The following is a 20814-nucleotide window of genomic DNA, read 5'->3' as shown; positions in this document are numbered from 1 at the left end:
CCATGAAATCCCCAAGTGCTACTAATGTGGGAAAACTGAACTAAAGACAGCAGGATGGTAGGAAACCAGGGACAGAAAAACACAAGAACTACTTTGAAATTAACACAGGCCAAACAGTGAGTGGGTCCAGTGATGGCCTGTCACTGGGCACCACTGAAAAGAGCCTGGCTCGGTCCTCTTTGCGCCCACCCTTCAGGTATTTATATACGTTGATGAGATCCCCCTCAAGCCTCCTCTGACTTTGGCAGAAGGGTCCTGCAGAAATTCTTGCAGCACATCCTCCTTCTTTACCCCGTTGTTCCCACTTCAGCTGAGGAGATCTGAGCTCCTGACCTACCTTGGCATCCTCTGGATGCAGGATTCCCTTCTCTCACACAAGGGCTGGCTACTTGGGCTTAATCAAATGAACACATTTTCTTAAAACTGTGGGGCTGTTTCAAGAGCTCACAGCATGTCAGTGTTACTCTACTAGCAAGGCACTGGATGTTTTTGCTGGACAAAATGGCAATAACTTTGCTTGTTGCTGTACAGCAGTTTAACCATATCCCTCTGGTCCATGTGAGCACAGGCATAAGACACAATCTCTGACAGTATGTCAGAGCAGTGACACTGGGAGCGGTAGATGGCTACTGTTAAGTGAGATGCAGCTTAAGAGCAGTATATAGCATGAAACTGTAGTTAAAATCCACAGTACTCCGTGCACAAAGTTATAATGTGTATTTTTAGCCCAGAGTAATTAACATTTTTTGTAAATAATTAATAGCAACACCAAGGAACATCTTGTAAGTATGGATACAAGAGCTCTATTCCCTAAGTGACTTTTTTTTTCCCCTTTCTCTCTCTTTCTTTCCCAAGCGATGTCAATCTCAGAGGCTGCTCTGCTGACAAGATTCCTCATTTTTTGCGAGGCAGGATTCCCAATATGTTACAGAAGAGGTAATGCTGCAAGTAATACAAAGTCTAAGCTGCCCTGTGAAGCTTTTGCTAGCTGTTTAATCTTCCTCCCTCAAAATACAACTCCCCTGCTTCTGTAACCTGACAACAGAATTATCACTCAGCTTCTGCAATTAAACCACCCTCCCTAGTAGAGTTCCAAGTAAAGACAACAGATTATCTACAAGTACCAGTTGCATGGTTTCTCACACCTTGAACAAGATAGGTACCCCATCAGGGACAGCCCAGGCATGGCTCAGCAACCTTGTCTGACCAAATTCTGCGTAGAACTGTGATGGGGATCCTGACAAGTCCTTCCTCCAAACACGACCAGAACACAGTGCCAGGAGTGCTGCCCGTATGTCTACGACTCAATTTGTTGTAACTTCAAGGCAGTAAATTTCCCTTTTTGCCTTTTGCGAAGTTCCTTCAGTAAGTATGAAAGTCCCCTTCAAGAGGACAAGACTAGACCACTCTAGCTGAAGGTTTAGGACCTTTAAAACCGAAGTCCAGCATTCAGACTCCATGGCCCTCCATGGCGCATTGTAAAAAGTCTCGGTACACAAACCCCCACACTTCAGGACACAAAAAGTGAAGGGGTACAGAATGAAGAAAGAACCCAAACATGAGTTGCAGCAGTAACTGGCTGTGATTAATATACATGTTCAGGTGAAATGCCAATTTGTGCTCAGTCCCATTTCCAGGTACAACCACCATGCTAGTTATCATGTGAGATACCGCAATAATCAGCATTAAATCTCAGCCATAGCAGGCTCCATTTGTCACAAATTGAATGCTTCCTAACATTACTTATTCAATAGGACATATATTTAGCTGACTAGTGTGTGCTATTTTATTGCTATTTTATTTTGCATACGTTTTGCTCGTGCATGTAGAAATGTGCACGTGCGAAGGGAGCAGCAAAAAAAAAATTGTAGATGGAGAAAAGGAAAAGGAATCACAACTCATTTGGTGTATTAAAACTAGCCGCATCAAACACATCATCTGCAGGTCTGTGGAAGAAAAAAAATCTTTATAACAAAGAAGGGTATGCTAATTAGTTAATTATAGATGGTAGACCAGCAGCAGGGGATGACTACAGGACTATCTTAACTGATAAGCACTTTATGACCTTCAGTGGATCCAGCTTCATGACATCTCACTGATTATATCCCTCCCACAAACTGTTAGACTCACAACTACGATCTTAGCAAGTCTATTCGTGTTTCCCGATTTGGTGAAAGAGCAAGACCAAAGATATTTAACAGAAGTTACTCTAAAGTACAAATTCTGTAGGAATGGGAACCAACCTACCGTTTTGCATGTTCCTTATTTTTGCTGATGTGTTTGCACTCTGTAAAACCGAGCAAGAAAACATGGATCAAAATTAAAACAAAATTGATCATGTTGACTTGCAATTTACTGAAACTATCGGATGAAAAGTGACAATAGTAGGAGGAAGTGTTAGAAATAATTGTTGTAGTTGTAAAACATTTGGTATTTTTGACATATTTATGTAGATTTTTGATGCTTTTATGATATCACGTTATAGGATCACAGCATAATGGAAATTATCCAGAGAATTTGGTATTATTCTACAAGTTTCAGTGGGTATTTCCTACAGAGTACCCCAAGAAATATAAGAATCCTAACAAAGAGAAATCCCTTGACAGTGAGTATCTGAAGAGTTTATTGTACTGATGTGAGAGAGAATTCATTTCCAAACTGTGAAAACCAAAGAACACCCTCATTTATCGGCACGCACTCTGCACAGGCATTTCTATTGACCAGTCAGTTTACCACTGTTTAGAGAGCATCACATACAAAGGATGATCAGAAACCCCTTCTTGGAGATGAAGCAAAGTATCAGGCAGATGTGAGCATGGATTTCTTGCAAATAAAGATAATCTTTACTGGCTTGGCATGGTCAGTCATAAAACAAATCACTGACTATATCGCGTTTTATACAAGGCTGCAGGCCATGCCTAAAACAACCAAACTGATGAATGCCCTCTATAGGGGACAATCCTTAGATTTAGTACCATTCAAGGCTGCTGGATGTGGCAAGTGATTGACTTACATCTCAATTTTATGTAGAATTTATGCACATGCTTAGTCCTGCACTGCAACCAAAACCAAACTCCTAGTCTCCAGTGAGTACTGTGCCTGCAACTCTTCTAGAACCTAAGTTTTCAGATATGATCTGTGACTGTACTATCCAAAATCTAGAAATCCGTGTCACTGTCAGAACCTGATAACCAATACAACATCATGTCCTCGTTTCGGCTGGTATAGAGTTAATTTCCTTCCTAGTAGCTGGTACAGTGCTGGGTTTTGGATTTAGGATGAGAACAACATTGATAACACACTGATGTTTTAGTTGTTGCTGAGCAGTGCTTACACTAGTCAAGGACTTTTCAGCTTCCCATGCTCTACCGACTGAGAAGGCTGGAGGGGCACAAGAAGCTGGGAGGGGGCACAGCCAGGACAGCTGACCCAGACTGGCCCAAGGGATATTCCATACCATGTGACGTCATGCTCGGTACATAAACTGGGGGAAAACTGGCCGGGGGGGGCCACTGCTTGGGGATTGGCTGGGCATCAGTTGGCAGGTGGTGAGCAATTGCATCGTGCATCACTTGCTTTGTATATTCTATTATTATTAATATTATTATTATTTTATTTCAATTATTAATCTGTTTTTATCTCAACCCATGAGTTTTCTCTCTTTTACTCTTCAGATTCTCTCCCCCATCCCACTGGGGGGTGGGGAGAGTGAGTGAGCGGCTGTGTGGTGCTCAGTTGCCGGCTGAGGTTAAGCCATGACACATCAAAAGAAGGATGGGGACAGAAATTATTTCATAATGACCTCACAGCTTTCAAGACAACCTTCACTTTGCTGACCTTTCTGTAGAAATCTTTTCTTTAGAGTGAATCTCTGTGCACACCCTAAATGTTTCTGTCAGACTCTCAGTAAACTAATTATTTAAAAACTGTTTTAAACATTGAAAATTGCAATCATCTGAGAATAAATATGGGGTTAAATTTATGTCTAAATATCTCTTACAGAGAAAAACCTCTTTAAAACCTCACATTAAAAAGTCATATTTCTCTGGGCATTGCTTTAGTGCAATGACTAGGATGTTATATTTTACAAAATGTTAATTTTCTTTTTCCAAGTTTTCTGAAGAGAAAGACTCCATTGTTTCTTTAAAATGACAGGAACATTATGACACAGCAGAGTAAAAGCAAGAAAAAAACTAAACACTTTTTTCTTCTAAATGGCATATTTATGCTGTACATAAAAATAAGTTAATATGTTGCAGTGTGTGTTGGGGCAATTCACTCAGATTATACACCATTTCTTTCAAGATTGCTGTTTCGTAGTGCTCCTGCGTTCCCAGAACCCTTTTGCACTGCTTTCTGTTTTCTTCTGTTCTTCATTTATGTTTTGGTGCAGTAAATTCCAGATGATGTTCTTCTACTCAGCTTAGCTCCTCTGCCTCTCTTCATGATAAAAAGGACTTGTGTCAATAGGCACAACTGGCAATTCAGATGACTACTCTGTGACAAAACTATCTATTTCTTACTGTAGCCAGGGGTTTTTGTATTGGAACTTCTCTGTACAGCTGAATTTTCATTGTAACTGCCTGATGCGTCTTTACTGACTCAGGCTTTTCAAAGAAAATCAGAGGATAGTTTCAAGGACAGAAATCATCACTCATTTCTTTAAAGCTCAGAAAGTAGAATAACGGAGGCTTATGGGCCTTGTTTGAAATAAAATAGAAATTACTCTGAAATCTGCATTGAAGTGCTGAATATTTCCTTTTAAATAAAATAATCATAGAATCATAGAATAGTTTGGGGTGGAAGGGACCTCTGAAGGTCATCTAGTCCAACCCCCCTGCCGTGGGCAGGGACATCTTCAACTAGATCAGGTTGCTCAGAGCCCCGTCCAACCTGACCTTGAATGTTTCCAGGGATGGGGCATCCACCACCTCTCTGGGCAACCCATGCCAGTGCTTCACCACCCTCAGCGTAAAAAAATTCTTCCTTATATCTAGTCTAAATCTGCCCTCTTTCAGTTTAAAACCATTCCCCCTTGTCCTATCACAACAGGCCCTGCTAAAAAGTTTGTCCCCATCTTTCTTATAAGTCCCCTTTAAGTACTGATAGGCTGCAATAAGGTCTCCCCGAAGCCTTCTCTTCTCTAGGCTGAACAACCCCAACTCTCTCAGCCTTTCTTCAGAGGAGAGGTGTTCCATCCCCCTGATCATTTTCGTGGCCCTCTTCTGGACCCGCTCCAACAGGTCCGTGTCCTTCTTATGCTGAGGGCTCCAGAGCTGGACGCAGTACTCCAGGTGGGGTCTCACCAGAGCAGAGGAGAGGGGCAGAATCACCTCCCTCGACCTGCTGGCCACGCTGCTTTTCATGCAGCCCAGGATACGATTGGCCTTCTGGCCTGCGAGCGCACATTGCTGGCTCATGTCCAGCTTTTCATCCACCAGTACCCCCAAGTCCTTCTTGGCAGGGGTGCTCTCAATCCCTTCATCCCCCAGCCTGTATTGATACCGGGGGTTGCCCCGACCCAGGTGCAGGACCTTGCACTTGGCCTTGTTAAGCCTCATGAGGTTCACAGGGGCCCACTTCTTGAGCTTGTCCAGGTCCCTCTGGATGGCATCCCGTCCCTCTGGTGTGTCGACCGCACCACTCAGCTTGGTGTCATCTGCAAACTCGCTGAGGGTGCGCTCCATCCCACTATGTCATTGATGAAGATATTAAACAGTACCGGTCCCAATATGGACCCCTGAGGGACACCACTTTTTGCTGATCTCCATCCAGACAGTGAGCAAAATAAGATGAAGTATGAGCTGTGATGCTAATCATAGACCAATGGCTCAACCCATAGGTGTCTGGTGCTGTCTGCAGTGCCTGAGGGTCCCTTCCTGCTCTCCAGCTGCCACTTCAGAGGAGCATGGATCTCCCCAAGGTCCTATATCATATTTCTGAGCCCCGCACAGTTATATAGCAAGTCTTTGGGTGCCACAAGTGGCATTGGGCACATTTGTGTGATCAAATACATGGAGCCATTAGCATGTCAGTTTTGAATTACAGAAATAAAATAAATATCTAATGTTCCAAAGGAGCTTTTTAAAATTACTGACCTACTTGTCCATCACTGCAATAAATTTATTTGCATTGTAATACATTTATTTGTAGTTAGTGTGTACAAATACAAGTCCTATATTCTGTAAAACTGGAACTTGTGCTTGCAAAGCAAGAAGCTGGTATTTTTAAGCTGACTTCAATATTCCTAACAGCTGAATACACTTTTTGTTAGGCCAGTTGATGGGTGCCGTAGATCATCGGATATAGTCCCCTACTTGCTCCATGTTTGAAATAACAGAGAATTCCAAGGATTATGACCTTTTCTTCTTATATTTCGTTTTTGAAATACGGGGTGAGATTCCGGGCCCTTTGAAGTAATTGGAAAGTTATCTTTTGACACGAGGAGGTTTCTGGATCAGCCTGCTTCTCCTAGAGCCATGCAAAGAACCTCTCTTTTACTCACCTGCTTCTTCCAGCTACTGTTCAGCTTTGGGGACAAATTTCAGCTCGCTCTTTATGTTCTGAATCTCTGTCAAGTTGACAGCAGGACCTGGAAGTTTCTTAGCTCCTGGGAGATGTTTCTTGTCTTTCTCCTCCTCTGTCGAAGCAGGAACACTCTGCACAAAAGGATACCAGTGACCTTACTGCCTCAATAGCAATTTCTGGAGCATGAGCATAGGTGCCTTATTTGAAAAACAGGAAAGGACGTTTTTATACTAAATGCAATCCCAATGGAAACTGGGGAGGAAGGGCAGGAAGAGATAGGTTATTTTGTTGGTTGTTGTCTAAAATGTCTAAAAACATTCTGAAAAAAAAAATTGAAGTTGCTTAGCGCAGAGGAATGTGGATCTTTTGGTAAATGAGTAAGCATTTACAGTGTCAGACCATTAGCAGAAAATTAACTGAGTGGAGCATTAAAGGCAACTCCCAGGTCCTTCATATTTTAGGCAAAAAAAGCGGAAGAACCATTTTTATCATCTAATTTCTTTCAGAGTCTCATAGCTGCCAGCCAGCTGGGGAGGAAAATCATCATGCACTTCTGCAGCTCTGGAGAAGAGCTATGATAGTAGGTTATGGACCCCAAAAGCTCCATCCAAGCTCAGTTCAAGCTGATGTTTAATTTTTCTCAACCTCAGTTGTAAGACCAGAAGGGGTTTTGTCATTTTATGTTTGAATTAAGGTAGTGGCTGACAGCTATTTTGCTGACACTGTAAAAATTCAGGCTAAATAACAGCACTTACACAATAGCGAGCATCTCAGCTAATTTCCCGACGGACCACAGTATTTCAGCCCTTGGTACTTCCTCGGCTGTACTATTGCTCCTAGGTGAGGTAGAGCATGTATTTTAGACAATTTCTATTCTAGATTGAGCAATGTTTTGAAGGAGTAGTTTTCCAGTAGGGAGTTTAAGGTTCATCCAGCCTGTTCTGTATTTTATAAAGCTGGCATAGAGGGGGAATCATGGAGGTTTTGAGATGAATTAATATTTTACTGCAAATAATTTCACAATTAAATTTTTTTTTCTTTTTTGATTACTCTGTGAATGTCCTCTTGGGATGGCCTTTTCCAGTATTTAGATTCATTAGCCACCCTTTTTGGAAAGGTGTATTGGCCTTGAACATTCAATTCTTAATATTTGACTTCATTTTTAAAATTACAAAGTTATCTGTCAAATATTATTGGCCAGTAAAGCCCTGTTTTTTCTATTGACTAATGGACCGCATGCTAAAGAGGAAACAGACTTTTTGCAATGTCAAGTGGCAAATAGACAAGGAATTTTAGAAAACTGACATTCTCTTCCTATCTGATCTTTAAGCCATGAGCTTGTATTGTTTCCTTTGAGAGTTTTCTTGCACAGCTAGCTAATCTGAATAATCGGGAAAAACTACCATCCGCCAAACCCCCATAGCAGATACTGTGTTAAAAATACTGTTTCAAGTCATCTACAATACCATTCCTTCTCATAGTACAAACGGTGCAAACTTTGACCACGGTTTGGAGACTTTGCGCTCCATAAATTGGTGTTAGCTTTCCCTTCTAATCTCAGGTGTGTGCTATTTATGACTGCACCCCCTCCTATATCACCCACTCTGTGTGCAATGCACAGCTGAGATCAGACCTTGGCCTTCAGTTTTATTGAAGGAAGTCTGAAGAGTGACTTAGATATACGACAAGAGTTAACAAATACCTGCATGGAAATGCTCTGACTGAAGAAGAGTTATCTTCTGAAATTCCCGCCCCCCGTTTCTTTTGTATGTTAACATGTCCGCTCCGTTGACCTTCAAAAATACGTGTTCCCTTCTGACTCCATCATCCCTGTGAGTAAGACCCGTATTTCCCTCATCTCCTTTGCCAAGGTTTTAAAATATAGTGACAAATGTTAAGAAATGTTAGCAAAAGTTGTATTTGTCTAAAGCTGATCTGAAGAATCACAAGCTGTATTGCAAAACTTAATGAGATGAGAAAGCTGAAAAGATAAGTCCACTGGTAGCGTTTTTATTCTATTCCTATTATAAGATCTGTTTCTGTCGTCTTTACTCCCATTGCTTTGGTTGCATTTGGCTATAAAACCGGAGCCAAGAACTTTCATTCCGTAATGTCTGTCTCATATATAGTATTCACATAACTGAGAAGCAAAGCAATTTTCAATTACCCAACCAAATCTAATTATCAGCACTAGTCATTTGTTTTATTTCTCAAATACTAGCAGAATCCACACATGCTATATTAGTTTCTGCTTAACAACATGCATTCTTTCACCAGTTTAATTACTGCAGAGAGAATATGCTTTGATTTCTTTCCAGGGGAGAAAGCCACAGTATGTGTTCAAGGTCACTTTGTATGTTTGTTTTTTTTTAAATCTTCCTAAGAAGAGTTAAGTCAGCCTGGGTTGGATTTATTCAGGAAAGTTCTCTGTAAACAGAGTACTATTTATATCAAATATGTCAACATTCAGAAAAAAATCTGTCTGATTTAGACAGAAAAGGAAGAATTAGCTCTTACGTAACTAAACCCGACCATTTAAAGTGCCTGTACAAGGTCAGAAGGAGCTGATGACTTGTCCAAAACTAATCTGGCCGCTTCTTGTTTGGGGCCGAATCACCAGCAGTGACACTGCACGCCTGGAGAGAAGTGGCTATCCGCCTCCCTCCTGGTCCTCACAGCTCTGCTCTGCGTGAGGGCAAGACCCCCTCCAGCCATGACAGCTTTGCTTCGCCCGCATGGCAGCAAGTCCAGCCAGCCGAGTCCTGCCAGAGGCAGCCCGGCTGTATGGTGTCAATCTGAGCCTTTCCTGCCCTTGGCTCTGGGGAGCATCCACAGCTCTGGCCCAGTAGGACCAGTTCTCGGCGGGGGACTATAAGACCAAACTTAGCCAGCTGCCCAGGAAGCCATAAGCACCCATCTTTACTTGAGGTTTTTTCTTGTTTGGAGTATCCCACTACCTTTTCCTCCACCATTGGTTTTAGTTCTTGTTTATTATAGAAGTTCATGGTAAATAAGATACTTTAATATCATCCAGAAACATGATACCTGTGTTTAATCATAACCTCTGTGATCAGTGTTGGTTAAGGTATAAATTGGACTTCATATTCAAAACTCAGTGTTAAATGCTCCCTGTAAAATACAGGCATGCAAACACAGAATTCAGTCTAAAATGGAGTATTTTCACCCCTACGCAGGTAAATGGGTTCACAATTCCTGTTTTTAATTTGCAAATGTATAGTGTCGACATTCAATTTCTCCTTGTTAATAAATATTCCAAAAAACATCAGGTTTGAAAACCTGTTCCAATATTGTTAAGCTGTAACAATAAATCCCACTGCAGGGCAGCAGGTAGCAGCATGTTCTTCCAAAGCCTTGCTATAACTTTTCCTGATGTATTCCATCAACTCCCATCTAGATAAATAGTGCTGGTGAAATCCTGGCTCTCTTTCCTGACAGCAGGTATCATCCTGCTGTTGAAGCAGAGCTATGCACCTTTGAAACAGTTTAAATTCCTATAGGTGCCTTGGCATCAAAACCAGAACGATGCATTTGTACTAAACAATGTGTTTAGTAGGTGGCCAGTTATTTCCATGAATGATCAGTGCATGTTCAGCTGTGATACCTAAGATTGGTACGCAGTGCTATAAGATTGATTAAAAGGCCTTCTTCCTTCAGTGGCAGGGATTCTCCTGGAAAAAAAAAATCAACTCCCCCCTTTTTCTCTTACCTCTTCCACTTCTTCAGGTGTAAGTTCTTTTCTTTTATGAGGGTGGCCTGCACCAGGTCGAAATGCTCCCATTGGGATGTTAATATTAGCCTGTGAGAAGTAAATTATGATGCATATAATAGTGACTGATAAATAAACATGGAGTTGGTAAACGGCAAAACTTAAAAGGGGGTGGGACAAGAGTATAGACATTATCGTGGTTTCTGAGCACTTACGCCTTCAATGTATGCATCATTACACCACTCCCACGGGAAAGGGAAATGCTTTCATCTCCATTTTAAAGATGGAAAGTGAAAAAACAAAGCTACCTAGAAAGCTTTTGAAGTTCTGCATTTTAGTGTAATGCTCCCTGATTTCATTGGACTTTAAACAAATGAGTACTAGGCACCAAAGTGTCTTTAGGCATCTGGGTCTGCTTCTATTTGGTCAAGGTCAAGCAGAGAGTGCCAGAATAAGGATTTAACTGTAAATCACCCAAATCCTACAATAACACCCGAACCACTGGACTGCTCTCCCTCCCCCAGTGACACCAGTTCGCACTTCACTTAATCACAGGTAGTTAGGAAGGAAAGCCTGTCCTGAGCCAACTTAAGCCATGAGTGTTTAAAATGTGATTTTACCAACAAAATTTACCCATGGGTGCTACAAACTGCAAATGTAATGCCTTAGTCCTAGGAATATGCCTCTCGGTTGCAATGAGGATCTGTGGGAAAAGGCAGGAAGGCTTTTTGACCCTCCAGCCCCTGCTGGGTTTTGCCCAGCCCTGTCTGCAGCGGGGTCTCATGGGTCAGAGCAGGCTAAGCCGGCTCTAATGCTGGACATACCGCTAGCCCCAGGCTTTAGCAAACTCCCTCCAGAATGGTACCCACGCAACTGCATCAATCTGATTTTTTTATCTGTGGCAGAAAGCCAGTAGCCATAACATGATTGGGGCTTATAACAGATACCTTAAAGTAAAGATTTTTTGAGAAAAGAGTGGCAGAAAACGTTGCTTAGGAAAGAGCAGCTAAAATGTATCTATTTCCTGATGTGACCCAGCCTGGATTATTTTAAAAGTCAAATGGTGTTATCAACTAAATGCACAATTTATACCTATTCTTATCTCATGATCTCAGAAGAGAAGCTGCTCCTAGGAAACGTCATCAAAATATCATGGCTCCCACTGGTAAAACCAGGGGGTGAATCGGTAATATTATGGAGTGGAAACAGAGAACCTTCCAACAGCGAGCTGGGTTACTGTAGTTTACCATCTGACTTATTTGCATTAAATGAAGACGAATAATCCCATCCTTCTGCTCAAATCATGGTCTTGCAGATCATGCCCCAGGTTGGGCAACCACAGGAAAAAAGCCCACTGTTTTTAGTAACAACAACCGTTCTGACAGCTGTAATCACACATTGAGCAAATTAAGAATCCATTTGCTAAGAAATAAGCACCTTTCCCTTTATTCTATTTATCTATTTCCTGTTATTTTATTTATGCAAGGTGATGCTGCCATTTCAGCGGGGCTGGCGAATGTCTGTAGGGCCATGTAGTTTATAGACAACTGGGTATTCACTTCATAATGCTTTTTCACTGAGCATTAGTTTAGATATTGTGACACCTTTCATCTGCACTTCCTAAGTTCCCAGGAGACGGGGCATTTTCAGCCTTGCAGTACTTAACCCATTATTTCATTCAGGAGTGGAAAAAAACAGCTTTGCTGTTTTTAATTTTAAGCATCTCCTCCGCCAGCCTCTGGTACCTCCAGGCAGCTTCTTTTTTTGGAATATGAAACTTCTTTGCACTTTACAGCTAGCATGGTCATACGGGTTTGCAGAGTTGAAACATTAAGAGGTATCTCTCCTCTTGGTTCTCATTTTGAACTCGGGCATTCCTTCCCCTTGGAGTCAATCAAAGCAGAAGCCAGCCTCCCACGGCCACCCAGGGCATACCACAGCGTGGTAACTCTGATACCCAGCCCTTGCATTTCCTACTGTGATTGACAGACCATCAGTGACTAAAAATGGTTCAGGAAACAAAAATGAACCACTAAGTGCCAGACTGCTAATTAAATTAAATAAACTGCTCTTTGGTCTGCTTCAGCCTTTTCACAGTAATCTGTGCCACACTAAAGCAGTTTGAACTACTTTATCTGCAATAAATGCATTCACGTCAGGGTTTAGACAAGGCGTACGCAGACATGAAATATTAACTTGGTAAAACGAGCAGCCTTTAAGACATAGTTTAACACTGTCTGGATCTGATAACACATACTATAAATTAAAATATTTCTAGTATGAAATGAAAGTACGACTGATTTCCCAACAGTTCCTGACCAGAGGTACCGGAGTCCTGAGCTGTAAATCTCCCTCTTAATCCAATGCCTGTCCCCTCCCACGGATGAGCAGCTGTATAATGGGTGAACAGCAGACCAAATTCTGTACGCCAGTGTAGCTCTGTAAGGACTGTGTTGTGCTGCGATCAGCACGAGTTTGCAGTTTTGTTTTTAAAATACGTTTCAGGGCTCTTGCCACCTGTCTGCTAGGATGAAGATAGGAGCCTCAGTGATCTCTTCCTCGCCTGCTCCCCATCCAGTGAAATGCTAAACAGGAAATTTTTTTTTCCAAACTCCTGAAATCCTAAACTATAATTGCTTTAGACAGACATTCTAGGTGTGATTCTTATTTTTTATCATACTAATTATTAACACTATTGGGTTTGCATCTTCCTTTTTTTTGGAAAGTGCCCACCGTATTTTGAATGTCATTGCAGTTTTCAGAATGAGTAGGTATACGGACTGAGGTACTGGACTAAGGTCTTCCTGAACAGATCAAAGGAAAAATATCTGTAGCATGACATACAACATATCTTGCTGGTTTGACTTGATTAAACTGCTATTTAGAGATGTGTTTGTGTTCTTCCTTCTGTTTACTAGAGACAGGGCATCCAGATCTGGAACTGTTGGGTCTTGAATTACTGGCAGCCTTGCATGAGTTGAGGACCGTTACGGGTAAGTTCTCCACAGCATCACACCCATTCCTAGCTGTCCAGGAGGATGACTGAATAAGCTGGAAAGCCACTCCAGTATAAATATATTCAAGTTAAAAAAAAAAAAAGGAACTACAGGGAAAGCTGAATGTAATTCATAAAAAAAATAGAACTCCCTCACCTCCTCAGTTACTTCTGGGGCAAGCCAAGAGTGGTGTTTGTAGGTAGAATAATTGTCAGCCAGAGCTATACACAGCCTTTTACACGCTGGGAGGGGGAGGCCAGCAATGACTGTTAGGAGGAATTACCAGTACTTTGGTCCTTTGTCACACCGAACTACTCTTGGGAACCAGTTGCTATCTTTAACTCTCCCACATCTGTATTTAGTGGCTGTTGACAAGTGAAGATTTTAGCATACATCTCATACAGTCGGAAAGAAGACGCTTCTGACACAAGAGTACCACGAAATACTTCATTTAGTAAAGTGTCATTACATTTCCATCACTGCAGCACGATGTATATTCTCAAGGTGATGTCGGTCCTACTATAATAGCACATAATAGCAAAGCATCATAATATATGAATCACAATGTATAAAAGTAATGTGACATTTTGAGTCATGGTTCTTAGAGTGCTCAAAGTGTAATAGGCATCAATTCAAGTGCAAGTCTCAAGTGACACCATGTTTAATAGATTTATTTTAAAGTTTGTGCTGCAATTTTTCTCATGATTCAAATTACCTTTGCAAAAATTAAAGTTTCTTAAAATATTCAATTTGGTGCTTAAACTGAATGCACTTTTTCAATGGATAAACTAGAAGAATTTTTTTACATTTAGAAGTTGGAAAGACATCATTAAACTAAAAAGGAGTCTATAACTACTTCTTTACATTAAGGAAAACAGCAAGCCAACTTAATTCCTTAAAAATGTTTGTATGTGCCTATGGAGTTTAAATGTAAAATGTAAACACTTTTGAGCTATAAATTATCTACATTTTTTCATTAATCATACAAATATTTCCATAGTCATGGTAAAAGAGGGATGAAAATTTGAACTGAGTGAAATCAGTGGCCAGCTTCTGCTGATTTCAGCTGAATTAGCGTACAGTAGTTTGCATGCCTGTTCCAGTGGAGTTGATGATGAGAAAGAGAATTGGCATTTTTACAGTGCCTTGCAACTTCAGTAGCTATCTAGCCACTGGGTAATTAATCTTCCTGATAATCCAATCCATTGAGTTAGTATTATCTTGGGGAAACAGAGGATAGATCAGACTTTAGAAATTCTGGTTTGTGTTTCTTACGTAATTTTAAGGGAATCTGAACTCATGGGAAAATTTGATTGCATGTGCATTTTACAAAATACAGGAAAATTCTGTAAAATTCTGGAGCTCAGGAGGTATTTGGGCCTTTTGACAAGAATCAATGATAGCATGAGCTAAATACAGTCTTCATGATGCTACTTCATGTTGAGGTTGGGATAATTCTCCAACTGTTTCTTTTACAAGTATGCAACAACCAACTTCATCCTTGTAAGCATCTGCCATTTGAGGAGATATATGACATACATGAATGTTTTTAATGAAAACATCAACATTTCTCTCATTTTACTTTGGCTTTTAAATAAAATGCTTCTTAAACTAATATTGGAAGTTGTGGGATTTTTTCCTAAAGGAATGCAGCCATGAAAAACTTCACAATACCTATGCTATCTTTTTAGCCTTTATAATTCTTCCAGCATTATATTAACTCTGTGAAAATTCTAATTCACCATGTTTTCCTTAGCTGATCCACCAAAAGACATAACCTAACACTGGAAAGACCATGCAAACAAGCGATCAACCAACCTATCTGATCCAGTTTTTAGCAGCTCAGATCATAAGATGCTCTTCAGGTCAAACTTTTTCAGTGCTTTCATATCTACCAAGCTTTTCACTTTAAAAGAATAATCCCCAGTTAGCACTTCTGCAGTGTTTTGTATGAGCAAAATGCAGTTTGTCAAGCACTGGAGGTTGAGATTTATTGTTTTATTATATTAGAAATATAAATACTTTCTCTTACCTGAATGGCTTTGACATGTGACGCTGGTTGTTTTGACATTTTTAAGACAGAGGCTTATCCCTGCAAGCAAAATGGGAAAGTGTTACAGGCTCTGACATTCCGATAGCTAGGGGAGATAAGCTAGAACTTAACCCGTGCTGCCTCTTGACAGGCATCCATTTCATCTGCCCAGCTCCGGTTTCCGTCTCAGTTTCAGAGTTGCTTAGTTATTCCTTCTGAATATCAGAAGGAGACAGAACACCTGAGCTTCTCCAATTAATCTTTCATAGCCACAAATGGAGCTATCCCTTTCACATTAAAAACAATAATGAGTAGAGATAAGGAATCTCTCAAACCTTAATGGCATTGTAAAATGAGTAAGAATTAAGGGAAGCATTTGAGGATAAACAATGTATGATTATTTCTGTCACACTATGTACGTGGGAATTATTAGAACTCTCAGTTTAAACCTTCTTTCAAATAAAGCAAAACTTGCTACAAAACATTGATAAATGCAGACATAACCATTTTCCGACTCACAAATCCTTGCAAATCTTTAATGCCTATAGACTGAAAATGATCAAGATGGTCAAACTGTAAAGTTCTGTTTGGCAATTGCTAGGGCACAAAGTAGCCTCTCTTCAAAGTTTTAGATCATATAGATGCATTGATTTTCTTTAGCAATAAGATAAAAAAGAAGAGAAGTTTCCATATAATTTTATGCAGGCATAGAAATATGGATTGCTACAGTATTAATATACAATAACAAAGGGAAATACACCAAAGTCAAAAGATTCTGTAAAAGTAAAAAAAAAAAAAAAGCAGCAAGAAGGAAATTTTACTATCATCAGATTAATTGAAACATTGTCTCGGCCTTTTATTCTTTCACTGAGACTTAAGATTTTAACTGGACTAGACCTTCATCAAAGTCTGGTTATTTAACCTATCATCTCATTATAATGCAAAATATGATAGTAATACTAAAAGGTGAGAAATGAGTTCACCAGAGAACTCATTGATCACAAACAAACTACAGCATATTTTGGCTACAATATTTAACCTGAGATGAGAAAGAAAGTATTGAGAAAAGTAATAACTTATGTAGGAGGGAATAGTAAAAATATACTGAGAAATCAAAAGTGGGTCAAAGACTTCGGTGCTCCAAAGAGTATAACTGTCCCATGGAGGCGGTACCAAAGGAAGGTGTAGATAAGTTGTAGGTTGGCTTCAGCCTGGAATATCAGTCTGACATTGTTATCACCGGAGCTGCATGGAAGACTTGCTCTTGCATGTTCTCACATCGGCTTTAAATCTGTGTATAACGCTGAGCAGAACTTAAAGTAAAAATGACCTGCCATTAGAGGTCTCCCTCTGATCGCACTCTCAGCTGTAAAGAGTGCTGTCCAAACCAACACATAGCCTTAAGCCAGAGGACATCATCTTCATAGGTTGCTTCGGGCTTAAGTTGCTTCCACTAAATCAATAAATCAGAAAAAAATCCCACCGTGCAAAATAAATCCAGCTTGCTTCCAGTGAGTTTTATATCGTGGTTTTACATTTACATTTACAATCTTAAAATCAGAGGTAGTTTTAAATACTTCAGAATTCGCTTTGGGGGATGAAATCTCGGCCACTGAAGTTCATGACAAAATGTGCACAGATTTCAAAAAGCCAAAAGCATTTACTGCGCTCTCTTTCTTTCCTTTTTGAAAATCTTTACTATGCACAGAAATAACTGTGCTGTTATCCAGTGGTTGAATTCCAAAGATAAATACAAAACAATTCCCCAGTTTATTGGAAAGATAGGACTCATAACACACAAAAGTTCAATTAATTTTTCTTATCATCTTCTCCTCTTTCTATTCAGACTGAAAAATGGAAACAAAAGCACCGGAAATTAACATAAAACATTTTAAAACACGGTGGATCTACTTTCTAAACACTGTCACAAAGAAATTCAAGCTAAGATGTACTTCTCCATCTTGCATGCCTGTGCATTGCAAAAAACACCGATACACACTTCTTGGGCCACCTAGAGCTAAACGGGCAAGGATTTACACTGAATCTCAACTTTAAAACAAGCACAGCTATAGTGCTCCTCAGTGAGGTGCTCTGGGTTCACAAGAAGTCTGCGTTCAAAATTATTGCAATCAGACACCGGTTCCTAAAGACGGGTGCATGATACAATTGTGTAGGACTGCTTTTGGAGGAGGTGATTTTCCTACCAGTTCGTGCTGTCCTCATTACTGCCAGAGAAATCAGGACAACAGCATGCTACTGAGTAAAAATAGACAGTCTTCTCTGGCTCTCTCCCCTTCCCTCCCTTCCCTGAGTTTCCCTCCAGAGCAATACTGACCATCAGCCACAGGAAAATAAACCTTAGATTACAGATGCATCGATTACTGAAGTGATTAGTTCATTTTTATAAATTCCTTTGTTCTTTTGCCATGCGTCTCGGAGAGAGAGTCAAGAATGCTGCACTGATTGTATTAAGTTATTTCTGGCATTCCAATTAGCTCTGCAAACTTGAAAAAAATCACTCTTCACCCTCATTTCCACCGCAGGATTTCACATGTACGCACCCAGCGAAAGCAGACGCATGCAGCCTGTATTTCCCGGTGTCTCTTTGGCCTCCCCACACCTTACCTTTTACCTTTTATGGGCTGCATGCTGAGCCAAACTTAGAAAGCAATGGTAACGTTAGTTCAGTTTGGAGCTGTTTTATGCCAGACTTCCCCTGCAAATTCCCTTGTTTCGCAGTGAAAGCACTTGTGAACAGGACTACTTGTGAAATACAGTGAAGTAAATCAGTGTTTAGAAAAGAACCTTTGTAAAACAAAGGACCTATCTTCTGTCCCTCTGCTAAAAATAATTTCTGACAGGGCTGCAGCAAGATAATAAGCTGACTTATTCAATTTGCTTTAAATACGATAAGATATCATAATGCCATCTTTTGTAATCCGCACAAGAGATGTACAGTGGCACACAGAAAACAGAAAGAGCCCTCCCCCCCCCCCAGCTGGAAGCTGTCCTTCCCCCCCGCCACACTCACGGCATCAAGCACAATGGGTATTTTGGACACAGAACTGCAGTGTATTACCTTATTAAAAGGCTTTGACAGGAACTACACTACTGTGAGACCCAGCTAGTACAAAGACAGAAGAGAAACCCCCACTTTGCAGCTTCCAGTCCGTTACACAAAAACTTAACTACATGCTCTAGGCAAATGCGATAACATTTTCTGTAATGCAGTTGTCTCCGCTACAGTTACCTGCTAAGCTTACGGTGAAAGAACACCGCTCTTACCATTGAAACCCCCATGTAATAATTCACTAGCTATAACAAATATATAGAAAACAGTAAGCATGTACCTATGTACTACAGTATTCGAGCTAATACACAGTTAGGCTTCTTATGAGTCACTAGGCATTTAAGTGACTTTCTGGTTTAAATCTTTAAAGATCCCCATAGACTATGAAGCAATAACTATAACAATCTGCTCTGAATATGCTGATACGCTGCAGAAGACATTAAAATAAGCAGAAACCCACAACTATTGCAGTCACCTCGCAGCAGTTATTAAAAGAGTTTTCATAAGGGTCTTTCAAGTTTTTAACTGACCCCTTCAAGATTAGCTTACTTATTTACTTATATAAGAAAAGTTCCAAACCGTCAAGTGAGTATGTGCACCTCCTTTCGATGCTGAAAGAGGTACCTTCTTCTACCAGCTGAGGTATTGACTGTGATCCTTTTAATGTGTCTGAAATAGCTCCGATGCTTTCAGCCCGGACGGCACCGAGAGCTGCTTCAGGCTGGAGTGGGACTCGGCTGAGATGCAAAGTGTAAGAGGGAATTCCTGTCATAGCTTCCAGTTGTTCTTCCTAAATATAGCGTTTGATTCACCCTGTAACTTGGTCCCCTGTGACACTTGACCATCGTAAAACCAGGGCTCAAGTGTCAAGCAGGAGGTGTTGAAGGAACACACCTTTGGGTCCTTTTCCTGCCCTCCCTCTCCCTGTCGTCCTGGGCTTTTCACAAGCGCCAGGCATATGGTGGCAGAAGGTAACGCACAACACCTCCCGCGGTGTTTGGGGCAGCGTGTGCCTCCCTGCTGCCACACCGGGGAAAGAAATAATTATGGAGACGTAATTACGAAGAACTGACCTCGGAGGGACTAACTAGGGGAGGTGAACGGCACACCGACACAACTGTATCGCTGCCGGGTTGGGAGCGAACTCGCACAGCAGCTGCCTCGGGGTCTCGGCGTAGCGTGCCTGCGTGCAGGCAGCCGTGCTCACAGGGAGGAGGGCTTCTGGCCGTGCGAGGCCACAGTGGCCAGCTGCTGAGCGTCAGGGCACGTGGATGAAGAGAAGCCAAAGGAAGACTGTGGGGGGGAGATACTACAGCTCATGAGGGAAGTGAAACGTTTTTATACAGTGTGCTCATGCTGGCTGGAGTACTGTCTTCGGTGAAGGCTACTGAAGGAGAGCTGCCACAGCAAGTCGTGCGTGCGGCACAGCCTCACATTTCCACTCCCAGAAGCACAGCCTCCTGTTCACTGCATCTTCACAAGCATGAACTTTCCTCTTCATCATTCCTCTGCCTTACCTGTTCTCCACCTGACCCACACCACTAACGGTGACAACAGCAGTGTCATTATGGGTGATACTGTACTGGCCACTTGCTGCTGCTACTTGCAACTTTTAGAAGATCAACAATTTTCAAAATTAGTGCCAAAGACATTTATAACAACTAGTGGTTGGGACAGTGATCGCAGAGAGGATTTCCCTTGACTTTAACCTATTTGACCAATCACTCTTTTCATTTAAAGTATATCGAAGAGGAAGGTGACCTCCCAGACCACTTCATTAAGCTTGTGAGTCACTCTCTGATGCCCTCTTTCCCAAAAGTGCTGTCATCTGGCAGCAGCTGATAAAGCTGATGACTCGCTCTAGCAGCTTGCAGGCTACTCAGAGCCACCCCCTTCCCAAGGAGCCATGACAAGATGGATGCACAACTAGGCATGCAACAAGCACATGTATTTGTGTTAGGTCAATACTGACGGAGGTATGTACAGCAATCAGCTCCTTCCAAGGAGACCCTTTGGCCTATTTCCTCAGAAGGGCTGAGTATGGCTGATGTCAAATATTTTGAGGCATGAGAAGACTATTGCACTTGAAACACAGCAGAGTTCACAACAGGGCTCACAGACCTGTCTTTTGCCCAGAATGGAGGAGTTTGCTGTTACAGTCTAAGGTCCTACCTTCCAGGTGGTTGAGACCACATTAAAGCAAAGCTGGAGTCAGATAAGTGACTTTATATACCCCCTTGTGAAGGTTCATATTTACAACAAAAGTATTAGAAGGCAATGAAAGAGGTGATATCTTTTTGTAACATGGTCTTGTACATGAATTTATTTCCATTTATATTACAACAGTTATATTACAAAGCAGCTCTGGGATACACAGTTCTTTCTTCATGTGTCATTAATTTAGCAAAGGTAGGCCATTGCTTACATTTTATAATCCCATCATCTTGCAAATATGCCTAAG

General features: G+C 41.2%; 1 protein-coding gene across 12 annotated transcripts in view; it reads right to left on the bottom strand.

Annotated features, from left to right (window-relative positions):
* The window catches only part of SMPX (small muscle protein, X-linked), a 43668-nt gene extending 24532 nt beyond the window's left edge, over positions 1–19136 (bottom strand). For 5 of the 12 annotated variants that reach the window (XM_009321136.1, XM_009321143.1, XM_009321142.1 and 2 more), the window contains exons 1-4: positions 18933–19136; positions 15284–15343; positions 10256–10345; positions 6506–6659 (exon numbers count right to left, since the gene is read on the bottom strand). In XM_009321136.1, coding sequence (XP_009319411.1) covers positions 6519–6659; positions 10256–10345; positions 15284–15322 — 270 coding nt within the window. In that variant the 5' untranslated portion in view covers positions 15323–15343; positions 18933–19136 and the 3' untranslated portion in view covers positions 6506–6518. Of the gene's footprint in view, positions 1–2247; positions 2288–4213; positions 4441–6105; positions 6433–6505; positions 6660–10255; positions 10346–15283; positions 15344–18902 lie in introns of those variants that run through there. The other 7 variants (XR_663475.1, XR_663474.1, XM_009321141.1 and 4 more) reach the window with 6 other exon arrangements.
* Positions 19137–20814: the final 1678 nt, after the last annotated feature.

This window comes from Pygoscelis adeliae, unplaced genomic scaffold (assembly GCF_000699105.1).
Source record: "Pygoscelis adeliae isolate BGI_AS28 unplaced genomic scaffold, ASM69910v1 Scaffold53, whole genome shotgun sequence".
NCBI lineage: Eukaryota > Metazoa > Chordata > Aves > Sphenisciformes > Spheniscidae > Pygoscelis > Pygoscelis adeliae.
This window is presented reverse-complemented; position numbering and strand designations above follow the sequence as displayed.